Here is a 20,419-nt window from a genome sequence, read left to right as displayed (position 1 = left end):
AGCCACCCAGGGAAGCAGCCTTCAGTGACATCCTCCATAGGGCTGATGTGTTGGAAAATAGTCAATCAGCAAAAAGTCCCTTGAGAAATGTTTTCCTTCCTTCTTCTGGAATTGTTGGGAAACTAGACAGAACGTGGGGGGTCTGGCTTTCAAGAGTGGTCCTGAATGAATCTGCAGTTTCCTGGTGGGAACAGAGAGCTCTAGAAAATTGTCTGCTCCTCCAAGAAATCTGGCTATCAGTTTTCACTTGGTCTATCTACAGCTTGTGTGTTGGAGGATTAGGAACATGTATGCACAGGACCAGGCTCCTGGCAAACAATCTTAGGGAGGAGGGCAAAGGAGAGGCAAAAGGGGCTCATTCTTCTACCTTACAGATTCCTTTTCCAGGATCTACCCACCAGCAACAATCCAAACACCACAGAAAAAGTATGGAAATGGATATGCATATGATTGGTACATATTTCCCCCATCATCTGCTAGGTCGCCTGCTCTGTGGAGTAGAGCTGGGGGAGAACTGTGCCCCTGGGACCCGAGGTCTTCTGAGCTACAGTTCAGCTGCAGAGGGCACAGGTTCCTGACTGGTCGCGGGGTGGCAGAGCAACTCTCCTTTCCCAGCCTTCAAAGAATGGGTGAATAACCTATGGCTAAGGGGAGACACCCATTCTCTTGGGGTTGCCTGGGGTATCTGAGGCAGAGGTGGTTACGGTAGACTCCTCAACGGAGGCACTGAGATCCAAGAATTCCAGGATGATGTCCCAAAGGCAGTAAATCAAGTGCCTGAAACAAATGGACAAAACAACTTAGAGGAGGGTCTGGCTTAGTCAACAGACACCAGATCCTGTTTATGACATTTATTTTCCCTTCCCCTCCTTGCCCATTACTCATATCCTTAGTGAACTCTAAATTTCAGTAGCCAGATGAAGGCTCTGCCATGAAATAAAAGTTTGGTGACTAAAGGTTATGACCCCAATAAAGGTGGAAATAGAACTTGAGACTAGATTTTAGGAAATTCTACATTTATTTATATAGCTACCTTAGCACATCAGCACTGCCCTGAAGAACTGCGAGGGAGGGAAAAAATCCCTGTGATATCAACTTACTAAGAATTTTCAGAGCTTCTGACTATGGCTGTTTCTCGTAATTAATTGTCACAGATCCACAGGTGACAGGCAGTGAAGCAAAAGCCAGCACCCTTGGGTAGTGATGGTGAATAGATACAGTCTGCTTCGGGACAGGGTTTGAGAAAGGACTGCAAGTCCTGAATACTTTTCAGAAGCACTGTATCCCAAGGTACCAGCCAGGGAAATACCTACCTCTTCTGGATTATTCTAGCGCTGTTCACTCAGTTATTTCCAGTCCTTTTATCAGAGCTCAACCTCATTATCTTGTCTCCTTCCTATTAAGCAAAGACAATTCCTGATTCTAATGCTAAATCAGCTTTGCTGTGAGGCCTTGAATGTTGAGCTGAAAATCATTATCCAGCCTGTGGTATACAGGCCAGGTATACACAGTGGTATACAGTGTTCACAGGGGCTGGCACATGTTGAAAGAAGTGTTAAGCGCACTGAATAAGCCTGGAGGGTGACAGGACATTTTCAGTAGCTCACATGGGGGCCTGCATCGAGTTCTTCCACATGCCAACAGTGGCGGGCCCAACACCGGCTCACTGCTGCATGAGAACCTGCTCAGAAGCAGGCAGTGTGGGTTTTCCTTCGTGTGTGTGGAGCCGGACATCACACTCTGCAGTCAGGGCCCAGGGCAGAGAAAGACTGCAGTTCCATTCGTCTCAGTGTGCGCTGCTCACTTAGAAACCGTGGACACCTCTGAGACCAGAGACCGCTTCAGCTGTGGAGATGCTGCGTACATGCCTTTCAGCCTACCTGTTGATGAGGGGTTGCCGTAGCGACTCCAAGACGAGACTCCAGCTCAGCCGGCATCTGTTCACCCCAAGGATTTGTACCACAATATCTGAAGAGGAAAAATAAGCATGTGGTTGCAGTGTTACCACTGAAGCCTTAGATTCTAAGGAGATTATCTTGTGGTATCTGCTATCTTTGTCCAAATTGGGTATTTCTGGCAAACTTCTGAACCACATAGCCAAACTAAAACAGGGAAAAGCTAAGAAAAATGTTTCTTAAGTGTTTAAATAAGAATGGACCTGAGGAAATAATTCTGTAACCTGTCACTGCAGGTACATCTGATGTAACAGTTTAGGGTGGAGAACGGGGGTTGATAAGAGTATATAAGGAACTAGAGGGTATTAGGCTAAGTGAAATAAGCCAATCAGAAAAAAACAATTATCATATGATCTCACTCATATGTAGAATTTAAGAAACTAAACAGAGGAGCATAGGGGAAGGGAGGGAAAAACAAAACAAGACGAAATTAGAGAGTGAGACAAACCATAAGAGACTCTTAATCACAGGAAACAAACTGAGAGTTGCTGGGGGGGTGGGGGGATGGGGCAACTGTCTGATGGGCATTAAGGAGGGCACGGGATGTAATGAGCACTGGGTGTTCTATGCAACTGATGACTCACTGAATTCCACATTTAAAACTAATAATACACTATATGTTAGTTAAATTTAAATAAAAAAATAAATACAACAGAAAACAAAGAGTATATAACGTTGTCCTAAGAGCTAACAGTTCACTGCTGTACCCTCATTACTATAGCACAGCCACAGGTAACAAACTGCCTTCCCTACCTTCTAAAAATGTATAGAAAGTAAAGAAAAAAAAATCCTCTTCAGAGTTTGTTTTTATCTACTGCTAAGGATGATATACCTTATTCAATGACCCCAATTTATCAAGGCTAAACTTCTGTGGTACATATCATTTTCTTCCCTGGTCCAAATACCATGAGTTGGCAGAGAACCTGAAATCTTCCTCTGGTGGGAAGAGTTCTGAGACCTGCCTCTGTGGTGTAGGCAGAGCTGTTATTACTCCAAGTATCTGCAGGATTCTCACCTACTATTTATGGTGTGGTCATAGTGATCCTTTCCATTCCCTCAGCATCACTTGAATGAGGGGTAAAAGAATCACAGCTCTGATCATTTACCTATTAGCCTGAGAAATGGTGGGTCGACAGGTTTTTGAGTCCAGGTTTTTGAGGGGTGTGGGGTAATGGTGGCAAAGCAGGATGGGAAAGGAATAATTATCAGTATAACCAATCTCATTGTCCAATTACCTGGCAAGATTCCCATGAGGCTCTGCAAGGCCTGTTTTTCAGCAGCCACTTTCTGCTCCTGGGTCCTCACAGGCCGTGGACACTTCGGTAAAATACCACCAGGCCAGATGGACTCCTGAAGAAGTCGGAGGTACTGCACCCAGCGCTGTGGACATGTTAGATTAGCCACCTGCACCTCTAGCCACCTGTGGTGGAAGAGAGGAGAAAGGTCAGATAAATCTGAAGGCAAGACTGTGGCAAGGCAGGTGAGCAATCAGAACAGGGCAAAGCAAAGGGAGTGCCAACTCTCACAAGTGACATCAAGCCAATTCGACAACTTGGGACCAGAGAATTTGAAGATGAGTAATAATAATAATTTGTTATTTACTGTCTACTAGGAGCTCCATGTTGTATCAGGGGTTTCACAAAACAGAGCACTAGAAGGGCCCCTGTCTCTGGGCGGGACTGGAGCTTGCCAACTATCCTCTGGTGGGAAGCACTGTCCTCTCAGCAATGTGCACACATAGCCTTCAGAGTTAAGGGTTTGGTGATTTTACACAAATCCTTCTGCTTTGCCACCCTGTCCATACCCAGCTGCTCTTCACGTCCCCATGAGCTGTTCTGAGAGTGCCCTTCATCTGTCCTTTGCTCATAAAAGTCCTCTCACTGACAAGGCCCTCTTCTTTCCAGTAGAAGTCTGCCATTCTCGCAAGACCTGTTGAGCCCCACCTCCTCCACAAAATTCTTCTTGATCATTCTAGCCAGAAGCGCTCCTCTTTCTCCCCTCAGACCTCCTCTGGCACTTAGTTCTATTGCACACGTTTGGAACTCATATTTCACTTTGGAATATAAATTATTTCCTCATATGTTTACCGCTCTACTTTTCCAACTAAATTATAAGCATCACAAGAATTCTAGGTCTTACACTTTTAAAAAGTTTCCCACAGTGCCTTGGTGCTCAAGAAATGTTTGTTGACTGACTAGCAATTGTTCTTATTACAATGAAAATTTCCTCCTTTATCTCACATTCAGTAAATGAGGCAATAACTCTGAGGGGGCAAACATATCAAATCTGCAGTTCCTGCAAGGCATTTTCACTTTCATTCTTTATTTGTTCCTGCATGTTTTCAGAGTGATACGGTTACTAGCTGAGGTTCAAGGCTGCCCAGGCCTCTTTAGTACATAGCAGGGCTGAGACTGGCAGGGCTCCGCCTATAACGAACGGACCATCAACCATGTCTACTCTTTTTGGTACTGCACCACATGGCAGTCCATGCCATTGCTCCTATACCCGAGTTACTTGTCGCCCATCCAAGAGCAGAGGGGGCTGCCAAGGCAAACTTTATTTAACCTCCACTCTGCCAGACAGTCTGCATTCCTCTCAAGCTAGGCATTCCAGCCTTGGGGGCTGCAATCCCCCAAGCTGAGGGCTCACAAAGGATTCTAAGAATAGGAAGTCTGAAAGGTAATGGCAGGGCAGGAATGGCAGACACCGATGGAGATCAAGAGCGGCACAAAGCTGCTCTTGCCCAAAATAGCCATCACGATCGTATTTGTTATTATTAGGGCCACATCTCCTTTTTATAGGGCTTTTCATTCAGCGAGCCTAAGACGCCTAATGAAAGGGATCCAGTAGCAAGAATTTCTGTTCCTGTTTATAGAAGAGGGTCAGCAAAGGGAGGTGGATGCAATGCCCTCGTCAGATTCTCTGCAGGGGATCAAGTGACCCAACTCTCGTTCTTCATCTCAAGCCATAAATGCTTGTGTGACTTCTGCTAAGGTGAAGGATGTGTACCAGGGTCTCATCTGAGTGACTGGAGGGAGGGGGCGAACACCTGAAAGCCAAAATCTTGAACTCCTCCAAAAAGTCAGGAGAACCTTACACCAGAACCCTTCAGCTGGAATTAGTTCTAGCTCAGTTTCTCATTCGCATTTGCACATAAGCCAGTGTGCCCTGATTCTTGTCCTCTGGGGCCACTGATGCCTGTGACCCCACTCTTCAGAGGCACCTCAGCATCCACTCAATCCTTCTCAGAGCAGAACAGTCATCAGTAAATCTGGGTACTTCAGTCACCTTCTGGGCATCTTACAAGAGAGGAGACTGACCGTTGTGAACTACTGTTAATTCACGGGATAGGAACAGGCCCCCGTGCGGCATCACGCCAAGGATGTCCTCTTTGTTCTCTTCCATTGTGACTTGGTGACTCAAGCACACCAGCTGGGTGCAAAACAAATTTTAGCATGTGGCAAAACATGAATGTATAAATGTATACAAATCTACAGGACGACAGCTTATTAAACTCTAAAATGGGAATGTTGGGAAGAAGAACCAAAGTAGGGAAAGTAAAAATAAGCCCTTTGATGATGAGGGTGAGTCAGTGAGTCAAGCCAAGTAGCGGGAGTTAAGCAGAACGGACAGACAGAACTCAAGCCTCCAAGTAAATATCAGCTGCTGATAAAGGAACTGTCAAGCACTATAAATCCTGAGGCACACAACTGATCAACAGAAGGCCCTAGAAGAGTAGGTCCCAGGAATGTAAGGAACATAAGAAACCTAAGAAAATATAAGATTGGGAAAACTGGTGGAAATGAAACAAACTACATGTCTAAAAAGAGGCACATAATGTAGAAAGTGGCTTCTACCCATGAGCTGCTGTGGTTTCTGTTACCCTTACTCTTCTCTATACCCCAAAGGTGAAAGACGCCAATCACACACGCTGGTACCATGCAGATTTAAACATTCACCCTTTTCAGGATTCTCCTCTTGCCCAGGTTCCTCCCACCCTTCCTCCTCCACGAACACAGAGGCTTTCTCCTGGACATCTGGGGTTAGGCAGGTTTCATTTCCTAGCCCCAGGCAGCCTGTGGAAAAGAGGCAGGGCAGCAGTTCTAGCTCACAGAACTTCTGAGGTATGCTATCTCATCACAAATGATGAGCATCCCAAAGCGGAAGGAAAAAATGACACAGCCCAAACCAAGAAAACGACCAGGGCCAACTACTTCCACCACCCAAACTGCCCTGCCCCTCAGACAAAATAGAAAGAATCTGTGAGCTTTAGAACAATTTCCAAGACATGTTTTGTTATTCCACAAAATGCCTTTTTAAAGTTGTAAATGGCCAGACTCGGGGCTCCCATATTATTTGCCTTGCCTAACACCTAGCATAGAACCAACAACTGATGACAAGGAAGAGGGCAGGGATTTCTTCATCCAATGAGCTCTTCTCCCCCTTCCATCCCCATTTTCCCTTCCTCTTCTTCTATCATCCTTCTCCAGAGTGGAGCTCCACACATCCCACCACAGTGCTTTATCTAGCCTTACTAACTCCCTTCATCCTGCTCAGTTCACTGAAATTGGGTTAGAGTAGAGAAGGCGAAGAGATTAACATTGGTAAATTAAAAAAGAGACTGACGCCTTAGCTTCTTATTAGTTCCCTTCATCTCTCTACTCCACGTGTTGTCTTTCTATTCTTAACCTACAAGTGGGAAAGTTAAAAAGAAATCTGTGTCCCTATAGCTCTCTTGAAGCAAAAGGAATGGAATGCATGTGTCTGAAGTCCAACGTACCACAGGCGCTTTGCCACTATCAGTTTCTGGAATCTGCTGGTACTCCTTACTATTATGTGCTCACAGAAATCTAAAGTTTCAAGGTGGACACACACACACACATCCCTTGATTTATTGTAAATTATTTATAAGAATTCATTTACCAAATACAAAAGTTATTGTTTATGTAATTCAATACTCATGAGATAAATACACTAAAATAAATACGGTAGAGAATAGCCACAAATAGCATTGGTTTTATTTTCTACTACTATTCCAGTTCTGATATTTGATTCAGAGCTATCTCCTTCTACCATCCTACCTCTTTTCCCCATTAGGAGAAGAAGGAGAAAAGCCAAACCAGGTCTGTTCTGTCAGGCCGTCTCTGAATGAGTCAGGGCACATGGCAGCCTTACTAGTGGGCCCAGAAATAGCCAATAAAATGAGAAAAAAGCAACAACAGATTGACACTGAGATGTCCAAGAGCTTCTCTTGATGCCAGACATGGAAGGAGGGAGGACGTGGAGATTAGGGCTCTCCACTACACTGGGAATGAATGTCTAGTCCGTGTTCACAAGAAGCTGGTCTGAAATAGCTACAGATAGAGGAATGAAGCAGTGGCTAAAAAGGAGACAGTTTAATGCTAGGGCTTAAGATGGCACCTCAAGGTTAGCAGAAGGTCACTTCCCATCAAAACAACAGAATCAAACCTCATGAGTAGGGGGAGAAAGCTTTATAGGGACCGTGTCTAATCTAATTAGCCACTGTCCCTTCACTTCTTTCCTAAGAGCTGCTATGGCTAAGTGAGAAGGGGCCCTGAATTAGTTGGTCTAATGGGGAGGACAGCGAAGTCATAACACAGAAAATATTCCTAACAGCAGTAACAATCTTCTAACAAAAATGCCTGGTGCAGTCCAGATGAAAGAAAACAACAGACTTATTCCTCATACCCTTTTTATCCATCCGGCTACGTCTGTGGGCAACCCAAGGGCAATTACACTTCCACATCACCTTAATGTACCAAATACAGTTCAAAGAAAAAGAGAGAGTAAAAGAAGATCAGGTTACAGCTCCTACCATTCTGAACAGGTTTACAGTAGATTAGAAGTGTCACCTCATTTTATTACCCTTAGAGTAGGGTTTTCCAACCTTGGCACTACTGACATTTTGCACTGCTAATTCCTTGTTGTGGGGGGCTGTCCTGCGCACCGTAGTGTTTAGCAGCATTCCAGCACTCCCAGGTACCTCTTTTGTGACAATCAAAGATGTTTCCAGACGTTGCTGTGTGTCCTCCGAGAGGCAAAATCATCCCCAGTTGGGAATCACTGCCTTAGACTAGGGTATTGGATGCCATGTGTTGGGCCATTTCCAGTCATTTCAATACTCGTGGCTGTAGCACACTATTTCTCAAATTGTGGGCTGAACAGCATTAGAGGTGGCCATGCGCTCAACTTTGTGGTTTGTGACATTTAACAACATCTAAGTAGGAAAAATGAGAAAACATGAACGTGTATCTCATGTTTTGGGCCCCTTCTGTTTCATACATGGATGTCTATATGTATCTATCGGATGTGTATTTGTGTGTGCGTGCATGTACCATGTGGTCACAGTGGGTCATGATGTAAACGTATTTCTTACTGTGGGTTGAAGTTTAAAAATAGCTAGAAAAACAGTGAGATAGTATAAGGAATTAGGAGTTCCAAGAAAGGGGGGAAAAGCCCAAGCTACATTTTTAGCCTCCTGGAAACACTCCCCACCTCCACCCACCCCCAAGTACCCTGTAAAATGTTTACAATGGCATAAACCATGAACATTGTGTTCTGTACCCATAGTCCTAGCACAGTCCTACGAGTATTTGCTCATTAAATCGGTAGCCCCAACGCATAGGGTGGAGAGAAAGGCGATCTTGAGGATGATGATGTGGATCCAGGGCATTTCCCATTAAACAAGCTGTTTTTGCCAATTTCACACCTGATAAAAGTAACACTTCTCGTCCCTCTGATTCCTTTCCTAGGCCTCTGCCTTTCTGCCATGGCCCCTTCTCATGTTTACAGACAGTTCCTCCTTGTCAGCTCTCGGCTCTAGCCTTCTCAGTCCTAGAACTGGCCAGGCCCAGGTTACTCAGCTGTGTCTGAGAAAGTTCAGCTTGTTGCCCTCTGACTATGTATCTAGGTCACGATACTTTCCTGCCTTGTGTGGGGGAGAAGAATGGGGAGGAAATGAACTTCAAGGGCAAGAAACCCCTGTTTCTTTTTCCCAATAACTATTGTGTAACCTAAAACGGCTCATAGAGTCTACACAGTTTCTTCTTTGATTTTTGCTTTCATGTTTTAAATCATGGATCCACATCTTTAAAACATGTGCTTCAAGGGAAGACTACATACTGCCTAAACACCATGCTTTAAGAATCTGAGTTCCATACTTCTATATCTAGCCACAGTTTTTGTTTTTGATTAGTAACGTACAAGTTACAGCTACAAAACTAGTATGCATTAAGAATTGAAGCATTCTGAATCGAGGAAGGAAGTTAAAGAAATCATCTGTTCAACCTTAGAGGTTATCTATTCCAATAATCTCACCAACTGACACATGAAAACAGAGAGCCAAAAAGGAGCACTGCATAGCAAAAGGCTTATGGGAACATACAACTTCATAACTGGAAGGAAACAGGTGATCCCTACCTCACTTCCTCCCAGAGTCGAAATTGCCTGAGTAACATCATGGCAGAGCCAAGGGTTCTTGTCCATGAATCCAGAAAGTTGGGCTTTTATCTTAGCTCTGCCACCAATTAGGAATGAGAAGTTGCTTAATTCCTTAAAAGGATAACTGCAATTTATTAGAGATGCTCCTTAAATACGGGCAACCAAAATCAGCCTCGTTGTAACTTCTAGTCATTGTTCTTACTTCTACCCTCTGGAGTTAACAGGAAGTACTAAAGTTACTAGGTCGTATCTCTTTCAAAATGTACCAAAGACCTAAATGTGAGACCTGAAACTATAAAACCCTAGAAGAAAACATAGGCAGTCATTTCTTTCACATTGGCCATAGAAACATTTTTCTGTATATGTCTCCTCAGGCATGGGAAATGAAAGCAAATTAAACTATTAGTAACACACTAAAATAAAAAGCTTTTGCAGAGAAGGAAATCATCAATAAAACGACAAGGCTATCTACTGAACGAGAGAAGGTATTTGCAAATAATATATCCAATAAGGGGTTAATATCCAAAATACATAAAGAACTCACACAACCCAACACCAAAAAACCCTAAATAATCCAATTAAAAATGGGCAGAGTTCCAGAATAAACATTTTGCATTTTTGAATTCAACTGTTATTTCCCCCCTAAGTCTCTTTTATAAGCTACACATCCTCAATTCTGGCAACCTCAAAGTTGAGCACACAGAATACACTCAATAAAGTCCTGAAGAATGAAGGAGAGAAATGAACCATTCCACATCCTGGTGCCATCCCCTGGGTGTGTGCCGCTTTTTATTCTCTCTTAAAATGGAGTACCCAGAACTAAACACAACCTCCAGATGTGCCCTGACCAGCGAAAAATGAAAGAATGCAGAGGATTAGTGCCTTCCTTCATCCATACACTATACTTCTATTAATATAGTCAAGACTGTGTTGCCTTTTTGGGCACACACTTCAAAGCACTGACTCATACTGAGTTTTGCAGTCAACTAGGACCCTAGTTCCACATATGTACTTTAACAAAAAATCACATGCTCCTCTGTTAGGCCTGGTCTTGCCCTTCTGTACTTGTGCAATTTTTTAAAAAAATCTAAATTGTAATTACAATATTTCTATTAACTCCATCTTATTGGTTTTGATCTATCAGTCTAACCTTTTGAATCTTGATTTTTGTCATCCAGAGTATTAATTATACCTCTAATGTTAGAGTTACTTACAAACTTAATGATGAAAAAATTAACCAGGATAAGAACAAGAAAAATGCTCTAACACTAGAAATTTCCCTCCAGGATGACATACATTTGTTAGACAGATACTCTTGGGCTAAAGAAACTCAACTAACCATGGATCACTTAAAAGTACTATATATAGTCCATTGGGGCACCTGGGTGGCTCACTTGGTTGAACGTTGGACTCTTGATTTCGGCGCAGGTCATGATCTCAGGGTAATGATCTCAGGGTTGTGAGAGCGAGCCCCATGAGTACGGAGTCTGCTTGGACTTCTCTCTCTCCCTCAGCCCCTCCTTCTACTCACACATGTGCTCTCTCTCTAAATAATAAAATCTTTTTTTTTTTTTTTTAAAGTACTATAGTCCAGGCCACGTATGTCCATTTTGTCTACATGGATGTTATGAGAATATGGCAAAAGCTTGTTGAAATCCACCCACAATTTAATAACCAATGCATTCCTTTAATTTAATGGTTTAATAATTCTACTAAAGAAAGAAAGAAACCATGCTAATCAGACAGGGCGCATTCCCACTGAACACATACTAATTTCTGGGGCTTGCCATTTCCCTCTCCGAGAATGTTCACAAAACATCTATTTAATAATCTGCTTCAGAAATTTCTAGAAATAAATGTCAAGTGTTAACGACCTGTATCCATTTTTTAATAAGGCAAGATATTTGTCCATCTCCAACTCAACACATCCTATATGCCATTGTTTTTTTTTTTTTAATGATCTTAGGTCTTCAATGATAAATACAAATTTTTAGTTCCGTAGAATATAATTCATCTGGGTCAGGTACAGGAGCCTTAAAATAGGTTAAGTGCTCTCTTACTTGCATTCCTATTTTAGTCTTCTAGTTTAATTGTGTCTTTCCAATTGCTGTCAAACCATTTTCCTTGACAGAAAAAACCCAGAAATTAAACAGCTTAGCAAACAGACCAATTCACTGTTGAATAAATGAACAAATGTTTTCTCAATGTAGCTAGTGAATACTATAGCATCTGTTTCAAAAAATTTACCTGTATTTTCTTTGCTTTTTTTTTTTTTTTTTTTAAGTCTTTTCTCCTAACATTTATTCACAACTTCAACTCTGAGTTTAAGCTTACTGGACACCATTCTTATTAGTTCTATTGCTACTATTTTGCATTACTCAGTATGTGTCCTCCCCTCTGACCCTTTTTAAAATATATGCATACTTCTAGAATCAGTTAACTACCCTGGTTTCATCTGATCTTGATTCTTTCCTTTCCTCACTGGAATTCTGTGTTTGTTTATTCCATTTACTCCACACATATTGGTGGAGCTTCATGTAAATGCCAAAAGAGTAAGATTCTAAGGTTTGGGAGGGGATCTTATCATTTTGGTATCTTCCTCAGCATTTACCATAATAGTGCCAGTCATATAATAAGCCATCAAGTACTGAATGAACTATCTTATTCCACAATTCTCAGTGATAACTTTGAGTGTTAGAATTTTAAGTTAACTCATTATTATGGCCTATAAAATGGTATTATTTTTTATCTCATTCTCTGTTCTGTTCTCCTGTGAATTCTTTTAACCTTTCATCCACCTCCACTTTCCTGTCAGCTGTTTTCCATAATATCCAGTGTTAGCTTTAACTCAAAAAAAACCAAAACCAAAACCAAAAAACTTTTTTTAGGCTTCTTGCTCTTCACTGAATTAACAGGTCTTCTGCCATGTATATTCTCTCTACATCCTTGAGTTATGCTCTATTTGAGTTGGGAATCTGCCTTGTGAGTATCATGTGCCAAAGAACAGAAACTGTGGAAACCTTCCCTTTGTACCAGCTTACACATTCTGCATTTTCCTTTTTCTTCCAAAGACAAAAGAACTTGCAGACAGAAGAAAAGATAAAAAATACAATCTGGGCTCTCAGGTCCTCAGTCCTAAATTACTAGGAATACAGTCCCTGCTTCCTCATGTGTCATCATTTATTTTTACACAATAGGAGATAATAATGTACTGATTTGATGAGCAGCCATGGACTTTTAATCACATGTCAGATATGCTGGGCAGAAAGATACTATATCATCTCTTAATTATGCGTCTCAATCTACCCGGCAGAAAATGGAATCACTCTCAGTTCCTCCTTTTCCCTGTTCCAAATACACATACCCCCCTGCAACCCCATGGAATTACTGAAACAATCGCTAAATCTCCTCCATCTCAGGCACTTCTTACCCTTTCCCATTTTTATAGCAATTCCTCCTCACCTTTCATTTCTACCGGTGCAACCCTTTCCTAATTTGTCTCCTTGGTTCTAACTTTCCCTCCTTCTATTAATCCTCCAGGGAACTACTTAAGTGATTTTCTTAGTTACAAAGTTGGTCATGTCATCACCTGTTTGCACTGTGTAAAAGGCTTCCCTGCAAATGGAGGCAAACTTGATCTCTAAATGGCTCATTGGCTCGCTCTGAGTCCGCACCCTCTTCAGGGTAATATGGCCCCTCCTGTTGCACATCTTCTATTCCTAATCATACCTGACTTCTTTGAGTATCACAAATTTGCCAGGCTGTTTACTGCTCTGCCACCAATACTCTGTTATCCAATGTCTGCTCTCAACTTCCCTTCATCCTTTCAATCCTGTCTCAGAAGTCACCTCTCCTGTGAGCTTTCTCTGGGCCTCTCATCGTCCATTACTTCATCCCTTCTATTCATCACCTATAGAGTCCTTTTTAAAATCCCAACTTTATATTCTAACTCCTTATTTATAAGATTGCCCCTCCAACTGGATATTAAACTTCCTAGGGTAGGGATTTGGGGTCTTGTTCTGTATTTTGATCACTTAACATCGTGTCTGGCACAGAATGGATAATCAACAAATATTAGTTACTAAGGGAATTAATGCGCTCTGTGGGACAAACAATGGTCTTAAAGGATGGTGCACAGCTCAAAATAAGCTTTGCAAAAGGCAAACATCCCAATACTTAAAGCAGCAAAAGAATAGTAAGCTCTTCATTATTCATGCTTATGGAGGGAGGCAGTAAGAGATTTAAAAAATAGTGTACAATCTAGAAATCCTTTGTATTTGGCATTTTGTATGTCTTCATAGAAACATTTGGCAGATTTACCTTCCTAATAACCTTTTGTTTTAGATAACATTAAAATTAAACTGTGTGCCAACAAACCAGCTGTAGGGTAAATGCAGTAAGTATCCTGGGCAGTAAGTCAGCTGAGCTAGAATTAAGAATTCATCATGAATAATCCATGCAATTCACACCTGGTTATGTATTCCCCTGGAAGGAAAGAGAGGTAGAAGGAAAGGAGTGGGTCAGCCATGCTTTGTATCTGGCACTTTCTATAAATCCTAGAGAAGAGAGACACCTGCCAGCAGTCTATGTTTTTGTCACTTTTCCTGGCAAATAGGCCCAGAGTATAGAAGAAACTGAAAGTCAAGCAAAAGCAAAGGGGTTATGAGGACTGTGAGTCACACTTGTATTTTGGGAAATGCCCCTGATGGATGGAACATCATCAAACTGATTCCAGACCATTACTTGAAGCTAGTAAGAAGAAAAGAAGATAGCAGAATGTTTGGGTAAAAAGTGACCAAAAGCAAGGGTCAGGTTACCTTTCTAACAAATACAGAAGGAGAGGAACACATTTGAGAAGTTCTGTGTTCACGGGATAAATGAGACTAATTGCAAAGGGAGAGCTCTAGAAATTTGTTCTAGATTTAAGTATTGTGATAGCCTTAGGATTCCAATTTGAAAGCTTCTTACACAAATCTAGTGTACCTCTGAAGACCTTCAGATTAACTTTTCTCGGCCCCTTACTATGTTGCTAATGCACCATAATCCAGCTCTGAAACATCACAGCTGATGGACTTGAAAGCTAGGCACAAAGTCATGCTTCTTGGATGCTTCTGTGCTCTACGTTTGATCCATGTAAAAGCAGCAGGACATCTGCCTCACAACCAGAAACCCCCTTAGAGTCTCTGGAACAGTCCACGCTTCTGCTCCAAGCCCAAGAGATTCCTCTGTCACCACACTTTTCAAGGCAATACTGAGTATAAAACTAGTTCATACTCTTCTAGGGAAAAGACACACTGAGTGGTCAGAGAGCCTCACACAGGCAGTGTGCAGTAATGAGTGGAAATAACACCGGGAAGCCGCAGTTTTGAGCCTGGCTTGACCACTTGAGCGAACTTCCTTCTTAATAAAATGGTCTAATTCTTGCCTTGCCTTCTTCACAAAGTTGTATCAAGATCAAATGAGAAAAATGAAAGCATTTTTGAAAGTGCTTGTGTGTTTGTGCATGAGTTGAAGGCTCCTTTGGGTCCTCTTAAAAAACTCTACCAGGTCCTAGAAATGATAGAAAGATCCTGAGTGAGCTTTGCATTTCATGCCTCAAATGTCCCTTTTGCAAAAGGGACTCCCCTCCTGGCAGGCTCAGGGGTATACATATTAGAACAGTGAACTATTTCTGTCCTGTATGTTTAGGAAGATTAGGGAGAAACCCCAGGGGATTATGGGTAATGTGAAGATTATATTTCAGAATTCTTCCTAAAACAAGACCCCTATGTAACAGTGAAAATTCAACTGCAAGGACTGGACTGCAGGATCCAAAATCTCTCTTTTCCTGTCTTTCCTCACTCCCGTGTGAACAGCAAGCTTGGGTCATTCTCAGTCACCAGGCAGCTATCATGAGCCTTTCTTTCTCAGCACCTAGGGCTCGAAGACAGGGGGAAGAAGGGGAAGGCTGATTAAAATGGCCACCCATTCAGAAGAATATTGAGTCCACGGAGGGGCAAAGGGCAGAGAGAGGGAGAGAAATGCTTAGAACTGGAGCACTGGAAAGAAAGGCAAGACACAAAGGAGGGCAGAAGGCACCGATTTCATTGTTGTCTTGACAACCAAACCCCTGTTGTTCTTGGTGAGTTTACCTAACAGCGAGCTGTCCAGGCTCTGCTCTGGGCAAACCCCACCACTGCAGGAGAGGAGGGAGGAGGGAAATGTGGAGGATGGAAAGATGGTAACTGTGTGCTCTAGCATGATGGGACTGGCTCCCGACGTCTAATTAGATTACAGGTTAGAGTATGCTCAGCCATGATCTGGAAGAGAATTAGGGACTGGGTTTAAATAAGCACACATGATAGGGTTCCAAATTATGCTGTGAAAATGGTTAGAGGAAGCTGGAAAAGACCAGCCTCAAAGAGAACAAGAGACAGACAGAAGCAGATGTCAAAGTTAAGGAAACAGGGAAAATACTGGAAGGAACACAGGGAAAAGGAACTATAATGAACAGAAGCACCTTGGGGAAGAAGAGGTAACCCAAAGGTATTTGTTTCCAGTTTCTTATCTATAGCCTGAATTTTAAAACCTTTCCAAAAAAGACGGTTATCCATCCTGATACTAAGGATATGTAACAGAGCTGTGGTGATGACTCCACAATCTCCACATACTAGTAGGGATTTTGGGGCTACCACCTATGGTTAGAAAACAAGGGGGACAGGGTAGGAGGTAGACAGGGGACTTATTTTGAAGCTGCATTTATATAACAAGCATACCATGTTTACACAGATTATATATTTATTGGGGAAAGGCTAAATTCCCCCCACGAAAATCTCTGGCACCATACTTACATCAGCACTAGATTAAGGTGTATTTCCTACTAGTTCACCCCTACTCCCTCCCTGCACTAGTACCGTAAGGTCTACTCCTCCACAGGGCACTTGGTGAATCTATATCTAAAGACAGAGGTAGGGGTGCCTGGGTGGCTCAGTTGGTTAAGCGGCTGCCTTAGGCTCAGGTCATGATCCCAGGGTCCTGGGATCCAGTCCTGCATTGGGCTCCCTGCTCAGCAGGGAGTCTGCTTTCCTCTCTCTCCCTCTGTCCCTGCCCCTGCTTGTTCGCTCTCTCTCAAATAAAATCTTTAAAAAATAATAAAAAATTAAGACAGAGGTAAAGATCGAACCTCAAGAATTAACATATGGCTGTGTCTCCAACACAAAGTTAACAGGAAAGAGCCAAATGATCTCCATCCATGGCTGAAAGCAGTAAGAAACACCCTTAATCATTTAAGAGGTGGATAAGATTCCCAACATCAGTGCAATCTAGCACTGACAATGTCTACCTCAGTGAGATGGAGATCTAGGATTCTGGTATCCAAAAAGGCCTTGAGTATAGGACCAACTATCTTACAGGGAATACCAAAAGATTTTTTTCAAATAGCTTATAGAGAATACCAGCAGATTTTTTTCGGATGTCCAGCTGGTTTAATCACTGTAGACTCTCTGGTTTACTGTAGGTTTCTGAGTCAAAATGTTCTCAAATGAATCAGCTCTAGCACTGACTCCTTGAGGGGTGGAATGCACTCAAAGGGGCAACTTCTGGCAGTACATACTGCTCAAAGAAGCAAGTGTCCACTGAAGACTGATCGGAAGAGAGGGGAGAAGGGTAAGAGATAAAAGAAACTGGGCTCATCTAAAAGTCACTGGCCTGGAGGAGAGGGCAGGTAAGTAGCTTCTGAATCATGGAACAAGACAGGGAATGGTTTCCATTACTATCACCACCAAGACAGGGACCTGTGATTACAAAATGAACACTCCCTCAACGAAGGCAAATGGGTATAGTTTAACCTGCAGTGCCACCTTGTGCCCAGAGGGAGAATTCCTGTTCTAACTCCCCAAGTCGCAATACCTTGCTGTGCTTTCCAAGACATATTTAACAAAATGATCTTTCTGTCTTCTGTGCGCATGAACACTCTCTCTCACATATACACACTGTCTCTGTCTCTCTCAGAGAGTAACTAGATGAAGATATTAAAAATATGTTTAAAGGTTACTTTTTATTTAGAAGCAGAAATAATGCCCTCTCCTCTCTTTAAAATGCTTCGTGTCTGGAATATTCTTTACATTAAACCTGTCTAAATGATACCTATCTTACATCTAGTTCTAAACACTTATTTTCCTCTATAAAGCCTCTCTAATGTTTACGCCCAAGAATCCTAATTTTTTTTTTTACTGTGTTTACAGTCATCATTTAGCTTCACATTGTTCAATATTTCTAATTGATTCATATGGGTTCTCTCTTCTCTTAGCCTGAAAGGACCTTGAAGTAGAAACAGTCAAACATTAGATCTGAAGAGCTAGCCGGCAGCTGCTACTTAGTAAGTACACACAGGCATCAAATCTTACACAGACTTTTCAAAAATTATTTGTAAAGAGGTCACCATAACAAGAACTACATAAAGTTAGTTTCCTAGGAAGCAAATGAAGAGGGTTAGGAGCACCCGGTTAGGCAGTTCCCTGGTTCTGAAGGAACTCTGACGTTCTGCTCTGGATATGACCAGGGAAGACTTTAAGTATATAAGACAGGATGGAAGAGTGCATAGTTAAAGATCATATGAAGAAAGGGACCCGGATTTGAAGGGTGCAGAAAAGAATTTCTGTCTCCCAGGGTCTTTTGCTACTAACAGATCCCAAAGCAAGCACACTATAAGGACTTTTCCAAAAAAACACATTAAAATGTAAACACATTCTTGGGCGCCTGGGTGGCTCAGTTGGTTAAGCGACTGCCTTCGGCTCGGGTCGTGATCCCGGACTCCTGGGATCGAGTCCTGCATCAGGCTCCCTGCTCAGCGAGGAGCCTGCTTCTCCCTCTGACCCTCCCCCCTCTCGTGTACTCTCTCTCTCTCTCTCTCTCATTCTCGCTCTCTCAAATAAGTAAATCTTAAAAAAAAAAAATGTAAACATATTCTTTACATCAGATATGCTACTGCCCTAGCAATTTAGAGTTCCCAAGGAAATGGAACATGGAGCTTGTAAAGATGACGAGAACTCACAGTTACTGAGAGCTTCTATGTGCCAGGTATGCGTCAAGAGGCTTTCATTATCATCTCTTATCTTCCAACTAACTTTATGAGCTGGGCACTCTTATTCCCATTTGGAGAGTAATGGAGGCAGAGGGAGGTTAAGTGACTTGTTCTAAGTCACACATATAGTAAGACACAAAGGAGGATTTGAATTCAGATATGTCTGACTTCCAAGCCCATATTCTCATTTCCCTGTGTGGAAGGAGGGAGGCTGAGAAGCACAACAGCAGGACATGCTTCCAGAGAGGGCCAGCTTAGATGGGCCTCACAGTGGGAAGCCCATGGCAGAGAGGACACTATGTTCTTCTGGAAAGGAGAGTGCCACTAGGCTAGGAGAGGGCCTAAAGGGCCCAAAGGAAAAACCTCTTCTCAGGCTCAACCATGGCCCTGGGAATTTGAGGTGCTCACTTAAAGAGCTGTGGGGGAGGGATATAACAGAGACTCAGTTTACACTGGTGTTTCTTGTCCCCCAGCATGACTGAGGAATCCCTGAGAACTTCACTAGTGATAAACAGAGGGACTGATTTGATTGGAATGGCATGTGATGTTCATTCGACCAAATTTGTTAAGTGCCTTCCATGTATATGATTAGGTGCTTATGACAGAATGATGAATAAGACAGAGTCCCCGCTCTGAGGATACTGAAACTGTCCTTCAGAACTGTCCTGGGTTCCTATTTGTAGCTACAGATGGGCAAGAGGTACCAGTAACTTGACCTGAAGAAAGGTACTGAGGTCTAAATACCTCAAGAGATTCTGTTTTATTCTTAACTGATGCAATAACCAATTCTGCCTGAGTGTATGAGAATCTACACGCAGAAGTGCAAAAACACACAGGCACAGGCAATCAGGTACCACGTATCTTTTACAACCTTAAAGCTGTATTCAAGTAGAACCTGTCAGTATAGGATAGAAAAGACAGGGTATCTTCATTTGAAGGTGGGTGTAGAGTAAGTGACACCCAAGAAATATGACAGGGAGGCCGCTCATAATAGGAGAGACTCCTGGGGCCCTTCTTGGCCCCATCTACAGAAATTGAGAACTTCCCTTTGTCAAGGTCTAGTGGGAGAGGCATGAGACAAGCAGCGTCCCTTTTCTCCCAAGGAAGCACAATACAACGTGAGCAAAGCCATCAGTGCAAAAAATTATTTTCAGGACCTCTAAAAACTACTCGAGTCAGTAATGACTCAAGTCAATAAAGGGCCAGAAAATAATCTGACAGGAAAATCTGGAGACTTGGTTTGAAAGAATTTTGAGATTTAGTTTGTATCTGGGGCTCTTGCAAAAGTATGCTATTTTCCTACAGAAACTGCATAGAAAGAGATCAGGTGTAAGAAACCACAAGGCGCCAGAACTGAATTACAAGAAAGAGAAATTTATGGAGCAAAGGAGAAAAGCTGTAATCTATGTTCCTTGAGAAAACTCTGAATCTTAACTCTGAAAATCTTTTTCTCACTGAGAACAGGATGCAGAAGAGGGATACCCAAAGGAAACTATGCAATCTCTGATCCAGGAGTGTTTTAAGAATAAAATCAGAAATATGTAGATGGAAATCAATTTATATACTACTTAAATGTGCATGTGTCCTTGAGTCCAGTCAGATGGAAAGCAAGAGAGACTAGACACAAATAAGGCAGAGGGACTTGCACGTGAGGCCAGTTCTAGTGGGCACAGCTTGGTGAGAAACCCAGCAGAGTGGGGAGGCAGTACAGAGTAGCGGAAATTGCATGGGCTTTGAGGCCAGGATGACTGAAGTAGAAATCTTGGGGCTCATACTTCCTAGCTCTATGATTCTGGGAAGCTTAATGTGAATATCCTTTTCTTCACTTGTAAGATGTGTAAATATAGGTCTATCTCACAGAACTGCACTGCACATCAGTCCATGAAGCACAAAGCTGCTTAGCTGGTATAGTTAGTATTAAATGTCAGCTCCTTTCCTGGGG

At 42.5% G+C, this 20,419-nt stretch overlaps 1 protein-coding gene across 3 annotated transcripts in view; it reads right to left on the bottom strand.

Moving 5' to 3' along the window:
* Nucleotides 1-264: 264 nt before the first annotated feature.
* Nucleotides 265-20,419, bottom strand: part of SNX19 (sorting nexin 19) — a 39,382-nt gene continuing 19,227 nt past the window's right edge. For 2 of the 3 annotated variants that reach the window (XM_021696589.2, XM_044919856.1), the window contains 3 exons: nt 3,191-3,375; nt 1,881-1,968; nt 265-777 (listed from right to left, as the gene is read on the bottom strand). In XM_021696589.2, the coding sequence (XP_021552264.1) occupies nt 645-777; nt 1,881-1,968; nt 3,191-3,375 (406 nt within the window). In that variant the 3' untranslated portion in view covers nt 265-644. The remainder of the gene's footprint in view (nt 778-1,880; nt 1,969-3,190; nt 3,376-20,419) is intronic. The other variant, XM_021696588.1, reaches the window with a different exon arrangement.

Source organism: Neomonachus schauinslandi, chromosome 11, assembly GCF_002201575.2.
Source record: "Neomonachus schauinslandi chromosome 11, ASM220157v2, whole genome shotgun sequence".
NCBI classification, from domain to species: Eukaryota; Metazoa; Chordata; class Mammalia; order Carnivora; family Phocidae; genus Neomonachus; species Neomonachus schauinslandi.
Note: the sequence above shows the minus strand (reverse complement) of the source record. Positions and strands in the feature narration are given on the sequence as shown.